Raw genomic sequence first — 24,591 nt, forward strand, 5'->3', positions numbered from 1 at the left:
CCCTTGCATCTCTTCTATTTTCTTGTCTGTTTTTGATTGATAGGGTGTATTTGTTCTTCATTCCTCTTCCCACACTCCCTTCCACCTGTCCGTTCTGTCGCCAGTTAGGTTACTTGATGGAGACAAAACTGTGAGTTCGTCCAATTCCCTTCTGTTTGCTCAGTTCTGCTTATTGGAATTCGGTCATAAAAGACATCCACCACTTATAGGCGTGGTCCATAAAAACTCTCCACACCTGCTGTCGCCCTTTCCTTATCGGTAGCCAGATACTGGATCCCAGGGAGGACCTGAGGCTCCCGGGGAGACAGACCCAAAACGTGGGAGAAACCTGGACCCCTGAGTAGAGTCCCACTCCATCTGCATTAGTTGGTGACGGAGGCAAGAAGGTAACATGTATTCCATGACTACTGAGATTTGAGGGGTTATTACAGCAATTAGCCCAGCCTACCAATGGCAATACCCTTGCGATTACAGCGTGTCTTACTTTCTTAAAATTCAATTTTATTGAATATTTTGACCCTCCTTTTGAACAGTGAAGGATTTTAAAAACCCTTTGCCACTAATTCTTCTCCCAACATATGCTACTGTGTATTTTAAATCTCTCCACGTGCACAGTATGTTCTATGATATATATTTCTTTGATGAGAATTAGTTTATACATCATTGGTTAATAGAGGAATGATATCAGTTACATTATTATGGGTCGTAAATAATTTCCCCCAGCACTTGAGAGTTCTGCACCACTGGACAAGGACCACTGAATTCACCAACAGAGCTGAACCCAGCAGACTATGGAGGAAGGCAGGACTGCACATGATGCCACTATTTATCCTCTTGGCTCTATATGATTACCTGTCCTGTCTTAGAAGGACTTATTTTCTGGTTTTCCACGAACTTCGTACACTTCTTAAAAGGCAAAAATTCGCTATTCACTGTAGGATTTTTATTAATTAGAAATTTAATGGTTTTAACTTTGCCAAAAGTTTTGTATGAATAGTTGTTTTCTGTTACCGTTCTGTTGTTAAGACTCCTTTATCTCTTGCTTTCTGTGGTTTTACTGTAAGATGCTTATATATAGTTTTTTTTCTTTTAAATTTACTTCTCTTGGGATTTGTTGAGATTCTTGAAACTCTGCATGAAAGTCCTTCATCAGTTGTTGGAATAGTTTGAGCCATTATTTCTTCACATATTGCTTCCGTTCCATTTTCTCATTCTCAGGGACTCCAGCTAAATGTATGTTAGACCTTCTCATTGTATTGTGTGTGTCTCTTTTTTAAATTATTTTTTATTTTTATTATTTTTTAGGAAGGGAGGAAGGGAGGAAGGCAGGAAGGGAGGAGAGGAGGAAGGGAGGAAAGGAGGAAGGGAGGGAGGGAGGGAGGGAGGGAGGGAGAGAAGGGAAGGAAGGAAATCAAGCAATGAGAGAGACATTGCTGACCTGGATCTAGAGGTGTACAAGTTGATTTCTTTTTTTCTTTTTTTGAGAGAAGGAAAGAAAAAAAAAGGAGTGAAGGAGAGGAAGAAAGAGGAGGAAAAAGAGGGAGAGAGAACAGAAATGTTGCTTTATTCTAAAAAAAAAAGGGTATTAATAATGGCCAATGTTTCATTTAAACCTATGAGTAGGTGTGATGTGGTATTGACAAGAATGTATATTTTGTGTATTTAAAGTGGAGAGCTCTATAAATAATTATTAAGTTTACTTGTTCCAGATCTGAGTTCGAGTCCTAGATATTCTTATTAATTTTCTGTCTCATTGAGTCTAAGTCTCTATGTATCTGGGTGTTAGGATCTTTAGCTCTTGTTGTTGCATTGATCCTTTTACCACTATATTTTTGTTGCTTTAAAATCTGTTTTATCAGATACGAGAATTGCAACTCCTGCTTTTACTTATTTATTTATTTATTTTTGCTCTCCATTTGGTTGGTAAATCTTTCTCCATCCCTTTGTTTTGAGTCTTTGTGTATCCTTGCATGTGAAATGGGTCTGGATGTAACATGCCTTTGGGTTTTGGCTGTATCTTTTGATTGGGGGATTTAGTCAATTTAAATTTAGGATCACTGCCATTTGATGTTAACTGGCTGTTTTATCCATTTGTTGATGTAAATTCTTCTTTATGTTGATGCTCTTTACTTTTTGGTATATTTTTAGAAAGGCTAATACTGGTTGTTTCTTTCTATGTGTAATGCTTCTTTCAGAAGCTCTTGTAAAGCAGGCCTGGTGGTAATAAAATCTCTGAGTTCTTGCTTGTTCATAAAAGATTTTATTTTTCCTTCAGTTGTGAAGCTTAGTTTGGCTGGATATGAAATTCTGGGCTGAAAGTTCTGTTCTTTAAGGATGTTGAATATTGGCCCCCACTCTCTTCTGGCTTGTAAAGTTTCTGCTGAGAGATCTGCTGTAAGTCTGATAGGCTTCCCTTTGTAATTACCCTGACCTTTCTCTCTGGCTGCCCTTAGTATTTTCTCCTTCGTTTCAACCCTGGTGAATCTAACGATTATGTGCCTTGGGGTTGCTCTTCTTGAGGAATATCTTTGTGGTGTTCTCTGTATTACCTGGGGTTGAATATTGACCTGCTTTGCTAGTTTAGGAAAATTTTCCTGAGTAATATCCTGAAGAATATTTTCCAGCTTGGATTCATTCTCTCTGTCGCACTCAGGTACACCTATCAAACGTAAATTTGGTCTTTTCACATAGTCCCACATTTCTTGGAGACTTTGCTCATTCCTTTTTATCCTTTTTTCTCTAATCTTGTCTTCTTGTTTTATTTCATTAAGTTGGACTTCGACCTCTGATATCCTTTCTTCTGTTTGAACAATTCGAGTGTTTAAACCTGTGCATACTTCTCAGAGTTCCTGCATTGTATTCTTCAGTTCCATTAATTCACTTATATTCCTCTCTAAGTTGTCTATTCTCATTAAGATTTTGTCAAACCTTTTTTCAAATTTCTTAGTTTCTCTACATTGGGCTACAACATGTTCTTTTAACTCACAGAAGTTTCTTATTATCCATCTTTGGAAGCCTGATTGTGTTAATGGGATGCACTCCTTCTCCATCAATTCTTGTTCCCTTGTTGATGAGGAACTGTGATCCTCTTTAGAGGGAGAGGCGTTCTGATTTTGAGTATTCTCAGCCTTTTTACACTGGTTTCTTCCCATCATTGTAAATTTATCCACCCCTCATCTTTGTAATTACCAACTTTCAAATTAGGTCTCTGAGTGGACATCCAAGTTGTTAATTCCCAGGGCCGAAATATGAGCAACCCACTGCACCGGCCAAAACAGCGGCGTTAAGACTGATGGTGCTTTTCTGCCCAGGAATCTCCAGTCTGGCTTCCTTCTTGAGTCCATAATAGGCGACTCTGCCTTCCCGGAGCTCCAAACCTCTGTCAGAAGGGGAACCAGTCCCGTTTCCTCTGCACTGAGAGCTACCGTGCTGAGGTGCCTGCGAAACCGTTGCGCCAGCCACAAGAGTCGCGCTGGTGACCCGTGGGGCTCCTCCACTGGGAATCTTCTGCTCTGTGAGTGACCAAAATTTGTCTGAAAGTGTGGTGTCTTTTCGTTCTCTGAGCTTTCACTGGGAGCTGCAATCCCAAGATGTTAGTGATCAGCCATCTTGGATCGTTTCTCGTGTGTGTCTCTTTTCTGTACTTTTTTCTCTTTCTTCTTTTTCCATGCCTCTTTTAGGGTTGTATGTATACATGTATGTATGTGTGCATTCATTCATTCATTTTTACCTTTAATCAAGTCTATGTATTTTCTTTTCAGCTGTCTTGTAACTGAGAAGAAAAGCCAGCAATTTGGTTGTTTACTCCAGTTATTTATTTTTCAATTCTAGAATTTTAGTTTGTTCTTTTTTCCAATCTGCTGTGCCACTTTCAGCCTCTTCCCAAGTGTTTTAGGTTTGGCTTTATCTCCTTCATTGTAGTAAAGATGAGTACTTTACAGTCTGTGTTTGAGAATTTCACTGTTTGGAGAACCTATGTGTTTGTTCCTTTGGTTCATTATTTTGCTGATTTCTGTGCATTTTGTCTTATCTCCTAGAGTTTCTAGTTTAATTGTGTGCTGGACATTGTATTCAAAAATTATTTGTAGAAACAATTAGAGGCCTAAGATGATATCTTTCACTGTAGAAGATTTTAAAATTTGATTCTTGCTAACTCCTACTTGCACCAACCGAGGATCATCTTCATACAGTTTCAGAGTTTGAGATTTTTCTGAAACATCCAGACGACTCAAAACTGGGCCACAGTCCATTTGGATATTGATTGATTTATATTTAATCCTAATTCCTGTGGTATCCTAGTTTAAGGAGGGTGGTGATGATACTTCACTGTGGTTTTGATTTGTATTTCCCTGATAATTAGTGATGATGATTTGTGATGTTGAGCATTTATTTTTTTGTTTGTATACTGGTTGGCTATTTTTGTGTCTTCTTTTGAGAAAAGTCTATTCATGTCCTTTGCCAACTTTCTAATGGGGTTATTATTATTATTTTTTAACTGTTAAGTTGTTTGAGTTTCTTATATATTCTGGATAATAATCCCTTTCCAGATGAATAATTTGCAGACATTTTCTCCAGTACAACAGGTTCTGTCTTCACTCTGATGATTGCTTCCATTGTAGTGCAGAAGCTTTTTAGTTTAATGTAGCTTCATTCCTATATTTTTGTTTTCCTTCCCTTTGCTTTTGAGGTCTTAGCCATATCTTTGCCTAGACCAATGTCCTAAAGTGTTTCCTCTATGTTTTTTTCTAGTAGATTTACAGTTTTGAGTCTTACATTTAAGTCTTTAATCTTATCTTGAGTTGTTTTTTGTGTGTAGTGCAAGATAGGAGTTGAGTTGCATTCTTCTGCATAAGGATATCCAGTTTTTCTAACACCCTTTATTGAAGAGGGTGTCTTTTCATGCCTTTGTTGAAAATCAGTTTAGCTGTAAATACGTGGTTTTATTTCTGGGTTATCTATTTTGTTCCATTGGCCTATGTGTCTGTTTTTATATCAATACCATGCTGTTTTTGTTACTATAGCTCTGTAATATATTTTGAAGTCAGGTAATGTAATGCCTCCTGTTTTGTTTGTTTTGCTCAAATTGTTTTGGCTATTTGGGCTCTTTTTTGGTTCCATAGGAATTTTAGGATTATTTTATCTAATTCTGGGAAAGATGCTGTTGATATTTTGATAGGAATAGGATTGAATCTGCAGATTTCTTTGGTTATTATGGCCATTTTAATAATGTTAATTATTCTGATCCATGAACATACGATATTTTGCCATTTGTTTGTATTATCTTCAATTTCTTCATACATGTTTTGTAGTCTTCCTTGTACAGGTGTTTCACTTCCTTGATTAAATTTATTGCTAGGTAGTTTGGTTTTTCATAATGATTTCAAGTGGAATTGCCTTTTCCATTTCTTTCTCAGATAGTTTATTAATGGTATATAGAAATGCTATGGATTTCTGTAGGTTGTATTTGTATCCTGCAACTTTACTGAATTCATTTACCAGATCTGAGAGGTTTTCTGGTGGAGTCTTTAGGCTTTTATAGGTGTAAAATCATGTCATCTGCAAAGAGCAGCAATTTGACTTCTTTTCCAACTTGGAAGCCTTTTATTTTTCTCTTATCTGATTGTTTTGGCTATGACTTCCAGTATTATGATGAAAGGTGACAGTGGGCAGCCTTGTCTTGTTCCAGTTCTAAGAAGAAGAGCTTTCAACTTTTCCTCATTCTGTATGATGTTAGCTGTGGATTTGTCATATATGGGCTTTATTATTTTGAGGTATGTTCCTTCTATGCCTAGTTTGTTGAGGGATGTTGAAATTTGTCAAATGCTTTATTTGCATCTATTGAGATAATCATGTGGTTTTTGTTCTTTATTCTGTTGATGTGATGTATCATGTTTATTGATTCGCATATTTGAACCATCACTTGCAACCCTGGGATAAATCCCACTTGATCATGGTATACTATCATTTTAATGTGTTGTTGGATTTGATTTGCTAATATTTTGTTGAGGATTTTTTTTGCATTTATTTTCATCAGGGATATCGGCCAGTAATTTTCTTTCTTTGTGTTTGTGTCTATCCTTGTCTGGTTTTGGTATCAGGGTAATGCTGTCCTTATAGCATGAGTTAGGAGGAATTTCTGCCTCTTCAATTTTTTGGAATAGTTGGAATAATTGGAATAATTGGTGTTTGTTCTTCTTTGTAAGTTTGGTAGAATTTGACACTGAAGGCTTCCAGTCCTGGGCTTTTCGTTGTTGAGAGACTCGATTACTGATTCAATCTCATTACAAGTTATTGCTTTGTTCAACTTTTCTATTTCTTCCTGATTCAATCTTTGTTGTGTGTGTCCATTAATTTATTCATTTCCTTTAGGTTTTCCAGTTCATTGGCGTGTAGTTGTTCATAATAGTTTCTGATGATCTTTTGTATTTCTGTGGTATCAGTTGTAATGTGTCTTTTTTTGTTTCTAATTTTATTTGGGCCTTCTCTCTTCTTTTCTTGCTTAGTGTAGCTAGTAGTTTATCAATTTTATCTTTTTGAAAAACCAACTTTTCATATTGTTGACATTTTATATTATTTTTAAGTCTCTATTTCATTTATTTCTGCTTTGATCTTTATTATTTCTTTCCTTTTATTAATTTTGGGTTTGGTTTGTTCTTGCTTTTCTAGTTCATTGAGGTGTACTATTAGATTGTTTATTTGAAATCTTTCTAATTTTTTAAAATAATATAGGCACTTGTTACTATAACACTATGAATTTGCCTCTTAGTACTACTTTTGCTGGATTGGAATACAGCATATTTTGGCATGCTTTATCTTGTTTTCACTTGTTTCGAGAATTTTTTGAATTCCTCCTTAATTTCTTCATCAAACCAATGGTTGTTCAGGAGTGGGTTGTTTAATTTCAATGTATTTATATAGTTTTCAAAGTTTCTCTTCTTGTTGATGTCTAGTTTTATGCTATTGTGGTCTGAGAAGATACTTAATATAATTTCAATTTTTAAGGTTTTTTGAGATTTGTTTTGTGTTTTAACATATAGTCTGTCTTGGAAATGTTCCATGTACTAATGAGAATAATGTATATATTCTGTAGCTGTTGAGTGAATTGTTCTGTAAATATCTGTTTGGTCCATTTGGTGTAAAGTGCAGTTTAAATCCTAGGTTTTTTTGTTTATTTTCTGTCTAGATGATCTGCTTAATACTGAGAGTAGGGTAGTGAAGTCCCCCACTCTTAGTATACTGAGCAACCCACTTTAGCAACCCACTATTATTATATTGGAATCTTCTCTCTCTTTAGATCTAATAGTACTTGCTTTATACATCTGGGTTCTCCAGTGTTGAGTGAATATATGTTTAGAATTGTTATATCTTCTTGTTAAATTGATGACTTTATCATTATATAAAGACCTCCTTTGTCTCTGTTTACTGTTTTTGGCTTAAAGTCTGTTTTATTTGATATAAGTATAGCTACTTCTGCTCAGTTTGGTTTCTGTTACATGAAATATTTTTTCTACCCCTTTACTTTCAGTCTATATGTATCTTTATAAGTGAGTTGAGTTTCTTTTAGGCAATATGTAGTTAGTCATTTAAAAATTCATTCAGCCAATCTGTATCTTTTAAGTAGAAAGTTTAATATGTTTAGATTCAAGGTTATTGTTGATATGTGAGGACTTATTTTGTCATTCTATTAATTGATTTCTGGTTGTTTTGTATATTCTTTGTTCCCTTATTTCTCTCTTATTATTCATAAGTGTGGTTTGGTGGTTTCTGTAGTGTTAACATTTGAGTCCTTTTTCTTCATTATTTGCATGTTTGCTGTACTAGTGGATTTTATACTTTCATGTGTTTTCATCATGATGGTGGATATAATTCTTTTGTTTTCAAGTATAGGACTCCTGTAAGCATGCCTTGTAGGGCAGGTCTAGTGGTGATAAATTCCCTCAGCTTTTGTTTGTCCTTCATTTATGAAGGATAACTGCTAGATGTAGGATACTCACCTGATAGTTTTTTTCTTTATTTATTATTTTTTTCTTTTTTTGGGAAGAAGGGAGGAAGGCAGGAAGGGAGGGAAGAAGGAAGGGAGGAAGGCAGGAAGGGAGGGAAGGAGGAAGGGAGGGAGGAAGGGAGGAAGGAGGGAGGGAGGGAAGGGAAGGAAGGAAATCAAGCAATGAGAGAGACATTGCTGACCTGGATCTAGAGGTTTACAAGTTGATTTCTTTTTTTTTTTTTTTTTTGAGAGAAGGAAAGAAAAAGAATGAGTAAAGGAGAGGAAGAAAGAGGAAGAAAAAGAGGGAGGGTGAATGAAAATATTGCTTTATTCTAAAAAAAATGGGTATTAATAATGGCCAATGTTTTATTTAAACCTATGAGTAGGTGTGATGTGGTATTGACAAGAATGTATATTTTGTGTATTTGAAATGGAGAGCTCTATAAATATTTATTAAGTTTACTTGTTCTGGATCTGAGTTCAAGTCCTTGATATCCTTATTAATTTTCTGTGTCATTGAATCTAAGTCTCTATGTATCTGGGTGTTAGGATCATTAGCTCTTGTTGTTGCATTGATCCTTTTACCACTATCTCTTTGTTGCTTTAAAATCTTTTTTATCTGATACGAGAATTGCAACTCCTGCTTTTTTATTTATTTATTTTTGCTTTCCATTTGGTTGGTAAATCTTTCTCCATCCCTTTGTTTTGAGTCTTTGTGTATCCTTGCATGTGAAACAGGTCTGGATGTAACATGCCTTTGGGTTTTGGCTGTCTTTTGATTGGGGGATTTAGTCGATTTAAATTTAGGATCACTGCCATTTGATGTTAACTGGCTGTTTTATCCATTCGTTGATGTAAATTCTTCTTTATGTTGATGCTCTTTACTTTTTGGTATATTTTTAGTAAGGCTAATACTGGTTGTTTCTTTCTATGTGTAATGCTTCTTTCAGAAGCTCTTGTAAAGCAGGCCTGGTGGTAATAAAATCTCTGAGTACTTGCTTGTTCATAAAAGATTTTATTTTTCCTTCAGTTGTGAAGCTTAGTTTGGCTGGATATGAAATTCTGGGCTGAAGGTTCTGTTCTTTAAGGATGTTGAATATTGGCCCCCACTCTCTTCTGGCTTGTAGAGTTTCTGCTGAGAGATCTACAGTCTGATAGGCTTGCCTTTGTGGGTAATCTGACCTTTCTCTCTGGCTGCCCTTAGTATTTTCTCCTTCGTTTCAACCCTGGTGAATCTAACGATTATGTGCCTTGGGGTTGCTCTTCTTGAGGAATATCTTTGTGGTGTTCTCTGTATTACCTGGGGTTGAATATTGACCTGCTTTGCTAGTTTAGGAAAATTTTCCTGAATAATATCCTGAAGGGTATTTTCCAGCTTGGATTCATTCTCTCCGTCGCACTCAGGTACACCTATCAAACGTAAATTTGGTCTTTTCACGTAGTCCCACATTTCTTGGAGACTTTGCTCATTCCTTTTTATCCTTTTTTCTCTAATCTTGTCTTCTCATTTTATTTCATTAAGTTGGACTTTGACCTCTGATATCCTTTCTTCTGCTTGAACAAGTCGAGTGTTTAAACCTGTGCATACTTCTCCGAGTTCCTGTATTGTATTCTTCAGTTCCATTAATTCACTTATGTTCCTCTCTAAGTTGTCTATTCTCATTAGGATTTCATCAAACCTTTTTTCAAAGTTCTTAGTTTCTTTACGTTGGGCTACAACATGTTCTTTTAACTCACAGAAGTTTCTTATTATCCATTCCCTGAAGCATGATCCTGTTATTGGGATGCGCTTGTTCTCCATCAAGCCTTGTTCCATTGTTGATGTGGAACTGTGATCATCTTTAGAGGGAGAGGCATTCTGATTTTGCATATTCTCAGCCTTTTTATGCTGGTTTCTTCCCATCATTGTAAATTTATCCACCCCTCGTCTTTGAAATTACCAACTTTCAGATTAGGTCTCTTGAGTGGATGTCCAAGTTGTTAGTTCCCAGGGCCAGAACAGTGGCGTTAAGACTGATGGTGCTTTTCTGCCCAGGATTCTCCTGCCTGGCTTCCTTCTTGTGTCCGCAATAGGCGACTCTGCCTTCCCGAGGCTTCAAACCTCGGTCAGAAGGGGAACCAGTCTCGTTTGCTCTGCGCCAAGAGCTGCCGCACTGAGGTGCCGTCACAGCCGCTGTGCCGGCCTCAGGAGTAGTGCTGGGGACCCGTGTGGGTCCTCCAAGCCTCGGTCAGAAGGGGAGCCAGCCCTGTTTACTCTGCTCCGAGAGCTGCCACGCCGAGGTGCTGGCAAAACCACTGCGCCGGCCACAAGAGTCGCGCTGGTTACCCGTGTGACTCCTCCACTGGGGATCTTCTGCTCTGTGAGCGACCAGAATTTGTCTGAAAGTGTGGTGTCCTCTAGTTCTCTGTGCTTTCACTGAGAGCTGCAATCCTGAGATGTTAGCAATCGGCCATCTTGGATCGTTCAATAGTTTTTTTCTTTTAGCACTTTGAATATATCTTTACGTTCTCTCCTGGACTGTAAGGTTTCTGCTGAGAAATCCATTGTTAGTCTGATGGAAAATCCCTTAAAAATGACTGAATGCTTTTCTCTTGTTGTTTTTAGAATTCTCTTTTTGTCTTTGGCATTTGACAGTTTTACTGTAATGTGCCATTGGGGAGACTTTTTGAATTTTATCTATTTGGGGATCTCTGAACTTCCTGTATCTAGATGTCTAAATCTCTTACTAGACTGGGGAAGTTTTCAGCTATTATTTCATTAAATGTATTTTCTATTACTCCCGTTTGGTTTTTCTTTGCCTTGTGGGCACCAAGCATTCAAATACTTGGTTATTTTATGGTCTCCTGTAGGCTTTGTTCATTCTTTTAAGTTTTTTAAGTCACATAGGCTTTGTTCATTCTTTTAAGTTCTTTTTAAATTTATTTTTGTCTGACTGAGTTATTTCAAAAAACCTATCTTCAAGTTCTGAAATTCTTTTTTTCTGCTTGATATAATTTATTATTTAAGCCTTTGAATGTATTTTTTAAATTTCATTCAATGGATTCTTCAGTTTTAGGATTTCTGTTTTGTCCCTTTTGTGATAGCTATCTCTTTGGTAACTTTTTTTGTTAAAATCCTGCATTGTCTTTCTGATTTCTTCATAGTGCCTGTGTTCTCTTGTGTCTCACTGAGCTTCTTTGATATAATTATATTTGTTAGTATTTTATAAATTTCTTTTTCAGTGGAATCTGTTGCTGAAGAATTGAAAGTGTCATATAGTCTTGCTTTCCCCCCCTTTTTTTGTCCTTATCTGAGCATCTTCTTTAACAGTCACCTCCTCCAATATTTTGGATCTGTTTTTTGAGAGGACTTTTTCCTGAAGATGTATCTATGGTGTTCGTTGGGTAGGGTACTTGGTTAGGTGCATACAGAAGTGTAGTTTTGTTTAAGTTCTTTAGCTGTACACATTATCAGTAATGTTTGTGGTTTCTTCAGTGGCTTAGTATGCAGTTGTTTGTGGAGGCTGTGGTGAAGTTTTTCTAGGAATAGGAATGTCAAGTGGGCCTGTCTGTAGGTCCCAGGGTGGCATTCCCCAGCACCAGTGTTAGTGCGTCCAGGCAGGTCTGTTTGGGGCTTGCTTGGGTGCCAGTATTGGCAGTGGTAGACTGGGGAGTCCTCATGTACCCAGGCAGTGGACATGGTGTGGGAAACGTCTGTAGCAGGTGGTGGGACAACCCTTTGACTCCCAAGCAGTCCACACTGATGTTGGCAGTGGCTATGACAGGCTGAGTGAGCCAGTCCCCAGTCCTGCAGGTGGCTTGTGTGGGTGGATGCCAGCTGTGGTGTTAGTAGCAGGTTCAGTGGGTCTGCTTACAAGTCCCTAAGAGGAGTGCCTAGTTGTTACTGGTGGTGGACTGGGCAGGGTAATCTTCAGGTCCCCAGATGGTGTGCTTGGGAACTGGAGGGGTGGTAATGGAGCTGGATGGCCTGTCCTCAGGACCTCCAGTTGTGTGTGTGTGCAGTGGAAGTGGTGAGAAGGGGTGGGGTGATCTTCAGTCTCCTGGCAGAGTACCTGGGTTTGGGCAGCAGTGGCTATACTGTGACCCTTCTGCTGGGAGAGCAGGGTCACTTTCAGTGGCAGCAGTTATAGGCAGGTGGCTGTGGCTGTGGGCAGGGGACCCTATCCTTGTAGTATGTGAAAATGCATGGGGATCCCTCTACTGGGGGAGATGAGGTTTTCTGCCAGTAAGGCACACTTTAGCACCCAGTGACAGCAGCCTGCCATGGTAGGCAGTGTCCTCAGGGTTTGTGAAAATGCATGGTGGCCCTGCTACTGGGGAAGATAGAGTTACTGCCAATGACTCATGCTTTGACCCTGACAGCAGCAACCAGCAGCAGCAGTGACCGTGGGTGAGCGATGTCTGCGGGGCTCTGGGGATGTGGAGATGCAGTGGCTGTTGAGACCCCAACAGGATGCAGTGTGGTTGGGACTGGGCTTTCAAAATGGTGCTTTGTTGTAGATGCTTAGAACTCAGAGAGGTGTGTGGAACTTGGGATGAATTCCATCTTTGGAGCAATGCTCTTGCATGGTCTTTAGGCAGCTCCCTATGATAGTCTTGGGGCCCACGGGAGTCAAGGGGCTCTTCTGTGGCTAGGATTGCTGGAGTCCAAGGTGGAAATATGTGCTACTGGGCATGTCTCACTTACCCTTTCTCCACATTGGGTTCCCAGCCAATCCCAACTGAGCAGGCTCCCTGGCTTCCTTCTCCTTCCTTGCTTTTGCTGTTTCATGTCACTTCTCTGTTGAATTCTCTTAGATGCTCTATTTGAAGTATAATTCTCTACCTGCTATTTGGGTTCTTCTTTGTGAAGGAGGTGGCAAGTACCAGATGGCTCTAGTCAGCGACCTTGAAGTCCCCCTTCTATGGAGATTCTTTTAAAAAAATTAAATTATGGATGGTGACGTTTATGGAATGCAGTTTATGATTAGAATGATCTTATCATTTTAATTATTTATGTTGTCAATGAGTAAATGGTTAGTTTTCTAATATTAAACTATTTTACATTCTTAGAGAAACTGAATATGGTCATAGGTATATTATCTTTTTGATATCTCAAAATTTGTTTGCTTATATTTTGTTTAAGATTTCTTTATAGATATGCATGAGTAGAATGGGCCTGTAATTTTTCTTTCTTGTATGTCTTTGTCTGGTTGTCTGGTTTAGGTATTAAAGTTATAGTAGTCTCAGAGAATAAATGAGGGAGGGTAGAAAAAGAACAAATACCTCCTTATTTATCTTGGATAAAATGGAAATGATCACTTCTTTGAAAGGTTGATAGAACCTGTCTATAAAACTTTGCACTCCTACCTCCTTTTTTATGCAAAGGGATTTTAAACTATTGCTTCAGTTTATTTACGATTTATAAGACTATCTAGAATTTTATTTCTTTTTGCATCAGTTTTGACAAATAATACTTCCCTAAGAATCTTTCTATTTGTATCTACATTTTGAAATTTACTGGGATAAAGTGGTTGATCTTTTTAATGTCTGTTTTATTGAAGAATGTCAACTTTTTATTCATAAGATTATTTATTTCTAACTTCCTTTTTATTGGTTTTATAAGACTTGACTATTTTGTTAGTCTTTTCAAACAGCTAACTTTTGCTCTGTTTAGCTTCTCTATTTTTTTGTTTTCTCTTTCATGGGTAGCTGTTTTTATCTTTATTATTTTCTTCGACTTTAAGTTTACCATTTGGTTCTTTTTCTTCCTTTTAAGTGACACTTAGCTCATCAGTTTTCAATGTCTCTTCTTTTCTGTTGTGTTTAAAGCTATATATCTCCCCTGAATACTTTTGCTGTATCCCAGAGGTTTTAATATGAGATACCTTTATCTCTCTGCTCTAAGTATTTTAAAATTTTTGTCATAATCTCTTCTTTGACCGTGAGTTTTATAATTATATGTTTCTTCAATTCTGGAATATTTTAAGCCACTTTCTCTCTGAATAGCGTTTTCACCCCATTTGGTATCATCTCTCTTCCCAGAACTCCTACATGTATGTTGGAACTCCTTATGTTATCTTCCTTGTGTTTCTTTAGTAAGTTCTTTACCAGAGGCAGACTCAATGGACAAGTCATGTTTTCCACATCCCTATGATTGCATCCCCAACCAGTCAGCAGGACCCATTCCCTGGATCCCTTCCCACCAACCTACCCTTGAAAAACCTTAACCTCTGAGCCTTTGTAGAGACTGATTTGAGTGACAGTTCTGCATGACTAGTCTTGCATTAATTAAACTGTTTCTTTACTGCAAAAAATATTCTTTAATAATATTAAACATATTGTCAACACAAAAATGCTCAACATCCATCACTAATCATCAGGGAAATGCAAATTAAAACCACAATGAGATACCACCTTATTCCTGCAAGAATGGCCGTTATTAAAAAGCCAGAAAAGCCAGGCTTGGCAGCTCACGCCTGCAACCTCAGCACTTTGGGAGGCTGAGGCATGAGGTCAGGATATCAAGACCATCCTGGCTAACCCAGTGAAACCTCATCTCTTTGTAAAAATACAAAAAATTAGCCGAGTATGGTGGCATGTGCCTGCAGATTAAGGCCATCTTGGTTAACACAGCAAAATCCTCTCTTTGTAAAAATACAAAAAATTTGCTGGGTGTGGTGGCATGTGCCTATAGTCCCAGCTACTCAGGAGGCTGAGGTAGGAGAATCACTTGAATGTAGTAGGCAGAGGTTGCAGTGAGCTGAGATTGCACCATCGCACTCCAGCCTCAGCAGAAAGGCAAGACTATTTTTTTTAAAAAGCCAGAAAACAATAGATGTTGGCATGGATGTGGTGAAAAGGGAACACTTACACACTGTTGATGCGATTGTAAATTAGTACCGCCTCTGTGGACAACAGCATGGAGATTTCTTAAAGAACTAAAAGTAGATCTACCATTTGATCCAGCAATCTCACTACTGGGCATCTACCCAAAGGAAAAGAAGTCATTATATCAAAAAGACACCTGCATAAGTGTATTTATTACAGCACAATTCACAATTGCAAAGATATGGAACCAGTCTTAGTGCCCATTAACCAATGAGTGATAAAATATATATATATATGTGTATATATATGTCTATGTGTATATATAGGTGTGTATATATATACGTACACACACACACACACACCATAGGGTAATAGCCATTAAAAAAAAAGGAAATGTCTTTTGCAGCAACTTGGATGGAACTGGAGGCCGTTATTCTAATTGAAGTAACTCAGGAACAGAAAACCAAACAACATATGTTCTCACTTATAAGTGGAAGCTAAGCTATGGGTATGCAAAGGCACACAGAGTGATATCATGGACTGTGGAGACTCAGAAGGGGGAACATGGCGGGGTGGTGAGGGATTTAAAAAAAGCTATGTATTGGGTGCAATGTACACTACAGGTGACAGGTGCACTAAAATCTCAGACTGCACCACTATACAGTTCATCCATATAACCAGAAACCACATGTACCCAAAAGCTATTGAAATAAAAATAAATAAATATTTGGCAAGAATAAAAAAATATATTGGCTTGGAGTGCTCGCTTTACATTTAAGCTGTATGAATTCAGGCTCCTCACCACAAATGGCATGAGTCTATGGCTTTACTTTCTCATAGATGTCTTTTCCCTCCATCTACAGCCCTGTGGATGGCAGGCTTTTTTCCTCCTCTCCTGCGCTGATGAGAAAGGTTTTTCTAGTTCTTTTCACATGATCGGCATGCCTCTGGGGGTCCGAATTTGTGCAAGGAGTTTAGTTGCTTCTCTTGCCTTGCATGAGCTGTTATGTCTTCTCTGTTTGTAGGAATGGTGAACTCAGCTGGAGCCACTGAGGCTCTGTTCTGATTCACCTGGGGCTCCTGCTTACTCCCGTGCTCTGGACATCTTACTTCTTTTTTCTGGAATGTGAGAATTTGCTTTCTTGCTCTAGAACTTGATTATATATTTTAAAATGTTTCCTTTTTGTGTATATGCTTTTGCAGGCGGAGGGGCCCTTCTGCATCACCTCAGCCCATATTGCTGCACCTTAATATAAGAAACAGAGACCACGGGGTCCATTGGCACATACACAGCAGAAATAGGAAGAGAAATCTCAGAAGGAGCTGGGAGGAGCAGATAGTAGGAGAAGAACAAGAGAGAGCTTGTCCCTTGGGAGCCAAGAGGAAACAGAGCTTTGAGAAAGGTCCTTTTGTGGGATGTGTGGCCAGCTTTTCCCAGGTGTGGCATGTTGTTCACCTTGCAGACTCAAGAGTCTTCTTTGAAATGAAAACTCAGAGGCACAAAAGCAGAGAGATAGGCTGAAATTATAAAGGGAACCCAAGGCACTACACACTGTCTTTCTCAATCTCCCTCCCTCCACCCACCTTCCTTCCTTCCTTCCTTCCTTCTTCCTTCCTTCCTTCTCTTTTCTTTCTTTTCCTTCCTCCCTCCCTCCCTCCCTCCCTTCCTCCCTCTCTCTCTTTCTTTTTCTTCTTTCGTTCTTTCTCTTTCTCCTCTCTCTCTCTCTCTCTCTCTCTCTCTCTCCCCCCCCTCCCCCTCTCATTACTCTCCAGGGAGAACTGCTTAGGAGTAATTTGGAAACTTCTAGCTGGTCTTGCAAACCTGGGAGGGACTCTTCCTTGCTTCTGTACCAACACCATCCCAAAGGAACTTCAGAGGCCGCAGGAGGGTGGTGTGGTTTTGCATGTTGCTGCCTGCTCTTGCCCTTCTCTCGGTGTCTCCCTCTGCATCTGGTTACTTTGGGGCTGCCTGTGACATCTGTGATAAGAGCAAAACCCACATTGCTCAGATCCTGTTCTTCCCTTTCCCCTCCTTTCCTCCTGGATGACTCTTAGCCATTCTGTCTTTGAATCGTGCCTTTCCCGCATCCCAAATCTCACAAACACACACACTTCAAGGTTCTTTTTAGGGTCTAATTGGAAAGCATTTGGGCTTCCATTTGGAGGAATCTCATTTCTGATTCTGTGGATTTTCATGGCTGTGAGAACATCTTCCAGCTTGGAATGTATGTCGGCTGCACAGGGTGAAAGAAGCTGTGTGCATGTGTGTGTGAGCCTGCAACAAGAAGGCTTGGCTTTTACATCACTTCCTAAGTTTTCAAACAGTGACCATTTCATATCATCTCTCTACAATTCTGGAAGTGAGTAATGCTGATATCAATATTCCCATTGTATAGATGAGAAAACTGAGGCCTAGAGAGGTGAAGTGACTTCCCCAAAGTCCACAGTAAGTTAGAGCTGTATTCATTGTCTAGGCATCCGGCCTCTAAGCCTTGTGCCCTTCCCTATGCTCCATGCTGCCCACACTTGTTTGTGCAGGCTTAAGCGGAGACACCTACTTTCTGTCTACACCCAGGTTTCTGTCAGCCTCATCACAAGCATTCCATGAAGCCTCCCTGCCCCTTGCCCCACCCCACAATGGCATGTCATAGACTAGGAGAGACTTCTCTCCTCCCTTTTCTCTCCTGGCCCCTGTGTCTTTTAGACATCAGCTGCTGTTGCTGGCAGACCTCATACAAAGGCAAATGAATTGCTGACCCCCTCAGAGAATTCATGACATTATATTTTAAAGCAAGTCTGGGTAGAAACAGTGGCCAACATCATCTCTCTTAGCATTACATTTTATTGAATATAGACTTACGACCTTTACATAGTTTGAATATAATGCTTACAATATACAGTTCTTTAATCATACATATATTTCTTCAAAGCACAAAACTAGAAATTAAAATGGAAAGGCTATACACATGTATATATTGCCATAAATCTAGAACTATTATATAAAAATAGAACTCAAATATTAACTTTATATATTTTAGCAACTTAGCAGTATTGTAAGGTGGCCACATACATTTTATTATCCATCAGTGTTCCAAATGACTGTCTCATTTTCCATCTCTTTGGGGACACCTGGAGTGGGATCCTTTCCCAGGATGCCCGCAGAGATGCCCTTGGCCATGGCTCAGTGTTGCCTTTGCATAAAGACTCAGTGTACCCGTCTGTTCTTGGAGGGGGAAGGCCAGCTTCCAGCCTCTTCCTCAGAGGGAGGAGGTGTTCCCTCCTGCTGAGCATTTACTGTTTGCGCTTCTCATAGCCCTCACAGTGCATAGTTTGATATCTGAATGTACAGAGTAAGTTACCTTTCCATGTGCTCAGAGAATAGCAGATATGAGTTTAGGTCTGTCATATCAGTGTAAAGAGTTTAAAAGAAAACCACCCAAACAATGCCCACTGGGGTAAAGTCATCCCAAAGGTAGGCCCCACGAAGCCTCCCTGGCCCTGCTCAACCCCATAATGGCATGCCATAGACTAGGAGAGACTTAGTTCTCTCCTTCCTTTTCTCTTGTGGCCCCTGTGTCTTTTAGATATTGGCTACTGCTGCTGGCAGATCCCAGGCAAAGGCAGATGAATTGTTGACCCAGCAAGGTCCTAGACACACATGCTCTCCAGTCCTCATAATCTTGCAAGTGGGGACATTCTTGTTCTCATTTGACAATGGAGGGAATTGAGTCTCTGGGCATGCGTGTCATTTGGCTAAGATTGGTAGGATTGCCTGGCCCCATAGCTGAAGCTCTCTGCCTGCCCAGAAATCTATGGAGGGAAAGGAACCAGAGGAGAACTTGGATCTGCACCATGGTTATTTGGAGAGACCAGACAAGTAGCTTTGGGCCAACTTACAGTAGGTGAGCTGCCTTTCCCTAGAAAACCCCAGGATCCTTGTGCTGCAACTTCCTAAGCAGAGCAGGAAGGTGGCCATGGGAGGGAAGGAGTGTGAAGCTACAGACCAATGACTTAAGTTTGTGTGTTCAAAGGGCAGTGCCCAAATTTCACACATCTAATAGATATCTTCCATCTAAAACCAGGGGTTCAAGGAACTCACTTCTTGAGGCTGCTGTGTTTTCAAAGAGCTGAGCAAAGGTCAAATGCCTACCCCTCCTCTGCTGGCCTGTGATAGTGCAGGCCCAAGTGTGGAGAGCCTTCACAGTGGCCTGAAGAGGGGGCACCTGCAAGATCCCTGGGCTAGAGCGCAGTGCTCAGCAGAAAGCAGCAGGATTGGAGGGATGTGGAGCAGAACACATGGACTCTATGCTGTAGATTTCTCTGGTTGCTTTCTCACTCCCTTACCTGCCCTTTAGACTTCCCATAATAATGTGTTCCAATGGGAAGTTCCTCCTGCATCTCCACTGTGATCACAGTCTCTTGGGACATCTCAAGTCTGCTTCTGCTGACCTGCCTGTCCCGCCCATGCTGGAGCTGGGTCTGAGGCTGGTTCTGGATGAGGCCATGCCTTCCTCCCAGCCTCGCTCTCTGCCAGCTGTCCCCTCAGACCTTGAGGCCAGCAGAGAGCCCTGCTTATGCTTTGCCACATGGGTCTTTGTCAGAGTCCCTGGATAGTCTGCTCCAAATAAAGGAGCCCATCTGCCTAAGGGTCCTGCTTGAATCACTACGATTTTCTGAAATTAATTTCAGGGTGGTTTTCTTAAAAATATCTGTCTTAAAACAACACAAACAGAAAATCCCAAAGTAACCATCTCTCTTCTCCACCTATTGGAGCATGTACAATGGGGAGGAGAGGGGAAAAGATGCAGAAAAAATGTAAATGGCAGCACCCCGGGAAGGGGCTGAGTCCTCCACAAACCCACCCGCACCAGGCACCATCTGCTTGGGGCTGTGCAGTCTACTCCTCTTGGACTGGCTCTGATGCTACCTGCTGAGCAGAGAGTGGCAGCAACTCCAGGGCAGTCACAGATAAGTTTTTTTTCCTTTCAGAATAGCTGGACATTATTTTCTGAGCTCACCAGAAGGCTGCCCCTGGGAGCGAAAGCGGAAATGTGTTTGTGAGCCCAAGTCAATATATTTTAAATGGACTTGGGCTCTATGGTGTGTGTAGGAGGAGCAGGTGCTTGCAGAACTGTATGGCTCAGTGGAGGCACCAAGAATGCCATGATTGGAATGCTCTGAATCTCAAAACAAAGCCTCCTCCTCTCCCTGCAAAAAGAAAAGACGTAATGACCTGGAGTTAGCCTTTTTCTTCCTAGCTCATTTAGGTACATTGCATGTAATAGGGTGACTCATTCTTTCGTTGGGCAGAAGCATCACCTGGACACACTAGGCTCTGCTGGGGAAGGAGACATGAACACTAAGTTTCCAAGGACCACAAGAGTCCTCAGTATAGCTCCCCAGTGCATCCACGCTACCTCCTGGACAGGCTGTTCCCATTTCCCAATGCGCAGGCTCAAAGGTACCTTGAAAATGACCATTCCCGTGCATAAAGAGGGGACCCTTTCCTCCCGACACTCCGGCTCTGTGTGATGTCTCTGTGTGGTCTGTGGGTTGGATCCTGAGGATAGGGAGCTGCAGAAAGCTGGGGTGAGGGATGGGAGCGGGGATTGGCAGGGTCTGACTGCTCTAGAGGCTGGGTCCAGGAGGTGAAGCCTAGTGGTAAGAGTTAAGGTTGGTGTCCCTTGCTGGGCCTCGTGGCTTTTTCCTTTGTTGCCAGTGGCTTGCTCTCGGCAGGCAGCGGCAGACTGCAGAGGTCTCTCATGTCAATGAAGCTTTCTTCCACAGCTTTTGCAAACTTGCTAGAAGATGTCTCTTTGCAGCTGTGAAAGCTGGAGATGCAGAAAAGGATGGCCTCTGGCTGGGGGTTGTAGCAGGCACCGTACCCATTTGGGACCACAGGACCATAGCAGCAGAACATCTCCATGGTGGTGGGCACCTAGAGGAGAGGACAGGTCAGGAGCTGCTTGTTCTGGAATGCAGCCTGCCAGCCTTGACTGGGCTTGGCTTCCCTGACTGTTTTTCACCTGGGGGTTTGACTGAATTAACCAAATCAAGTGATTGCTTCAGCATGGATGGACACAGCCAGAGTCATAAAAACAGACTCATTTAAGTGCATGGTATCAGAGGATGAGGGGCTCCAGGCCCACTCCCTGGTGTGCAATCTGCTCTATGTGTGGAGTTGGAAGCTCCCAAAGTAACCTTGTGCTGCATCTTGGGTTGAGTCTCCCCCTCACCTGGGGGCCATTTGAGGCACAGAGGCAATCAGGTAATTTACTAAACAGTCCCCCGGTGGCACCCGACAGTTAGATGCTTCTTGGAGGGAGGAATTTATGAACTGGAGGAAATCTGGCCCATCCTCTCTGTCAATTTTCCCCAGATCCTTAATTACTGTCAGTATTGCCTGGCTGCTCTGACTTCCCCCCGCAGCCTGGTCATGCACAATTACCCAGCATTGGGTGTTTCAAAGATTGCCATCAACTGGAGTTTTACTTATGCACCTAGTATGTTTTGAATTCAGAGGGCCGAGATTTTGTAATCCGGATCACAAACCAAGAAAGTATGTTTCTGAAGGTATTCAAGCAACAAATGTGACTTTCCAGTTGGAAAACAACAACACAACCCCCACACCCCAGATTATTTTTATTAGCTGGTCCTGGGGAGGAAAAAATACAAAAGATTCTTGGGCAGGTACAGGGCCTGGTTTGTTTTAAACCTACAGGTTTCTGGTGCTGTGTGCTCAGGCCTTTGGCACTGGTCGTTTTAATGGGGCAGAACAAACCATTAGTCTTGCTAATAGAGTCACCGCATTGTCAGATAAATTTGCCGTGCAATAGCCGAAGGCCATAAAGCCATTTCAACGCACTTTTTGCCCATGGATGGTTTCCTGAGGAATTTATGGTGCTGTGTTCCAACCTCGTTTATTCACATCTGCATGCTCACTGCCATAATGACAACAACCAATTACCTAATGGGCTTCTATCCTCAGACACAGCTTATCAACCCCTGTACACGTCCAGCTTTCACAGATGAGATGGCATTTTAGTAAATTGATGGCTGTGGGGCATTTCCCCTCCTGAACCACAACCTCTCTCTAATGGATTGCATTCTGTCTTTGTGGCAGTGGCCCTCACACAGCATGTGCTGCTGCGGTGGTTAGATGTTGGGCTGGCCATGAATGTTCTGCTGTTGGTTGTGTGGGCCTTTATAATAGTATCTGTGACCTATTTAGAGGGCCCTGTCCTTGCCAGGCCCTGGGTTGGGCTTTCTCTCTACATCATTGCATCTGGCTGAGCCAAGACTTCACTCCAGACCTGCTGGGTGTCAGAGCTTGTGGAAACCGCGGTAATCAATTGAAAGGTGGTAAGGCATAATGGTTAGGGCACCAGAATGGGTGTGTTCCTGTACTGTCTCCACCATGGCTGAGTTGGGTCTGTTGATTACTCCCATTTAGGAGATGGGAAACCTTCTTCTTTTTTGCTGAGACAGACTCTCACTGTGTCACCCGGGCTGGAGTGCAGTGATACAATCAGGGCTCACTGCAACTTCTACCTCTCCAGCTCAAGCATTCCTTTTATCTCAGCCTCCTCAGAAGCTGGGACTTCAGGCACACACCACCATGCCCAGCTAATTTTTAAAAATAGGGAGATGAGGTCTCCCCATGTTGCCTAGGCTGGTCTCAAACTCCTGAGCTCCAGTAATCCTCCTGCCTCAGCCTCCCAAGGTGTTGCGATTACAGTTATAAGCCACCAAGCCTGGCCAGTAAACCATCTTCTAGTGAACATTCAGATCATTTTGCTGAAGGCCACATAGCTCAGAAAACGCAGAGGGGGGACTTGCCTGACTCCAGCCAGTGGGCTTGTTGTCACCGCTCTTTAGAAAGCTTGCTGGCCGGGTGTGGTGGCTCATGCCTGTAATCCCAGCACTTTGGGAGGCTGAGGCGGGTGGATCACTTGAGGTGAGGAATTCAAAACCAGCCTGTCCAACATGGCGAAACCCTGTCTCTACTAAAAATACAAAATTAGCTGGGCATGGTGGTGCATGCCTATAATCCCAGCTACTTGGGAGGCTGGGGCAGGAGAGTCGCTTGAACCTGGAAGGCAGAGGTTGTAGTGAGCCGAGATCATGCCACAGCCTGGGCAACAAGAGCAAAACTCCATCTCAAAAAAAAAGAAAGCTTGCTGACTACACTACTTTTGGGGGATGGCTGCACGGGGGCTGTACCTGGCTGGTGGAGAGGACAAACCGGTTGCTCATCAGGTAGGTTTCATCCGTGAACATCTCAGGCAGCTCCTTGCATGTGTCCCGGGCCAGCTCCCGCAGTGCCAGCAGGTGGTTGTCAATGGCCATGCCTGTTATAGCCTAAGTAGTTGGGGATAAAGAAGAGGAGATGAGAAGTGGGCCCCCTACACCTCCTTGTTTCCTCCTCTCTAGTCTACAGAACTACTGGTGACTTCAGCAGCCACACTCCTGCTTATGCAGTGCCTGCTACTGCTCAGACTGACCGCCGTACCACGTGGCCTCTGCTCCTGGGCCCTTGTGCATTTCTATGTGCACTGAATGAATCCAGAACAGGTTGGGTTCTAGCTTGAGATGTCTGAGCTAAAGGTCAGTGAGTCTGAGCATCCTCTACACACCTACACCTGCCTGGCTCTCTGAAAGAATGGGGCTGGCCTGGCCATCCCAACTACCAACTTCTTGGGCAGGGAGAGAGTTTGGGAAGAAGGCTGTGTGCAGGGCTTGGGGACTGCTGGATCCTGTGCAAGCATTGTAAAGGGCGTCCGAGGCTGTCCCGAACAGACTCTCACCACAACCAATGCTCTGTCCTCCAATAGGAGCCCAGGGAACAACGGATGGAGAGTAGAGGTTATGAGATCTGTTCCTGAATCTTGGCTGCCATTTCCTGGTCTCAGGATCAATTCATTTAAACTGGATCCATAATCTAAGAACTTGTTTTAGGACTGGAACTAGACATCTTAGCAGAGGCTCAGCTGACATTTTCAAGGGGAAAGAGCCAGTTGAATGATAAAAGGTCTTTTTCTTTTTATCAGAAGATATTTAAACTTCTATCAAAGGATAGAAAAATAGAGAAAGGTCCAGAATATCGATGTAGGAGGGTAAGGTGGCTGGAAGTGGGCTGGGTACTCATTCTACAACTCTCCCACTTGAGTCTGGGTATGCAGTATGCACACTGGTGTTTTGGACTACGTGTTTATTTGGAGCAATTCTAAGGACTGAAGGAGACTCGGGGTCACCCTGACCCATAGCAATCACCTTGGGTCAACATCAGGGTAACTGTGATTAACTCTTGGGGTTTCACAGTTCCGTAGGATGGCCACTTAGCTGTCAAAGCCTTGCACAGTAGGAAACCCCCCATCAGAGTGAACTTGGTTTAGGTTTACAAGGCACGTTTTGGGATTTGACAGCTGTTCTCTTTCAGTTGCGAATGAATGCATAAAGATGACTCAGGCTTTGCTGTCTCTGAACGTACCTAATTAGAGGCTGAAAAGACAAACATTACACAATCACAGCTCACTTTATATGTGCCCTGTCAGGACAGAAGGAAAGAATGGCAGGCCCATCTATGAAGGAGACCACTCTTTTAATTTCTCTGGTTTCCTCTATTTAATTTCTGATTTGTGTTGGTCCATAGAAGCAGCTGCCCTATGAAGGGTCAACTCACCCCTGTTTTTGCCACCTCGGAATAACTGTAGCAAGAGAGATTGAGTTAACAGGTTGTTTGGCTCAGAGCCATGAGTAGTAATGAGTAAAATGACTTATCATTCAGTCTTTCATTC

The 24,591-nt window shown here is 41.6% G+C and overlaps 1 protein-coding gene and 1 long non-coding RNA gene across 3 annotated transcripts in view; one reads left to right on the forward strand and one right to left on the reverse strand.

Moving 5' to 3' along the window:
• The first annotated feature begins 231 nt into the window (after window positions 1-231).
• LOC118146260 (uncharacterized) overlaps window positions 232-24,591 on the forward strand; it is a 50,944-nt gene continuing 26,584 nt past the window's right edge. For both annotated transcript variants that reach the window (XR_004731868.3, XR_004731869.3), the window contains exon 1: window positions 232-386. This is a non-coding gene — a long non-coding RNA (uncharacterized LOC118146260). The remainder of the gene's footprint in view (window positions 387-24,591) is intronic.
• The window catches only part of CHAT (choline O-acetyltransferase), a 55,701-nt gene continuing 48,728 nt past the window's right edge, over window positions 17,619-24,591 (reverse strand). The window contains exons 14-15 of the mRNA XM_035267676.3: window positions 23,018-23,155; window positions 17,619-20,732 (exon numbers count right to left, since the gene is read on the reverse strand). Of these exons, the coding sequence (XP_035123567.1) occupies window positions 20,463-20,732; window positions 23,018-23,155 (408 nt within the window). The 3' untranslated portion in view covers window positions 17,619-20,462. The remainder of the gene's footprint in view (window positions 20,733-23,017; window positions 23,156-24,591) is intronic.

Source organism: Callithrix jacchus, chromosome 12, assembly GCF_049354715.1.
Source record: "Callithrix jacchus isolate 240 chromosome 12, calJac240_pri, whole genome shotgun sequence".
NCBI classification, from domain to species: Eukaryota; Metazoa; Chordata; class Mammalia; order Primates; family Cebidae; genus Callithrix; species Callithrix jacchus.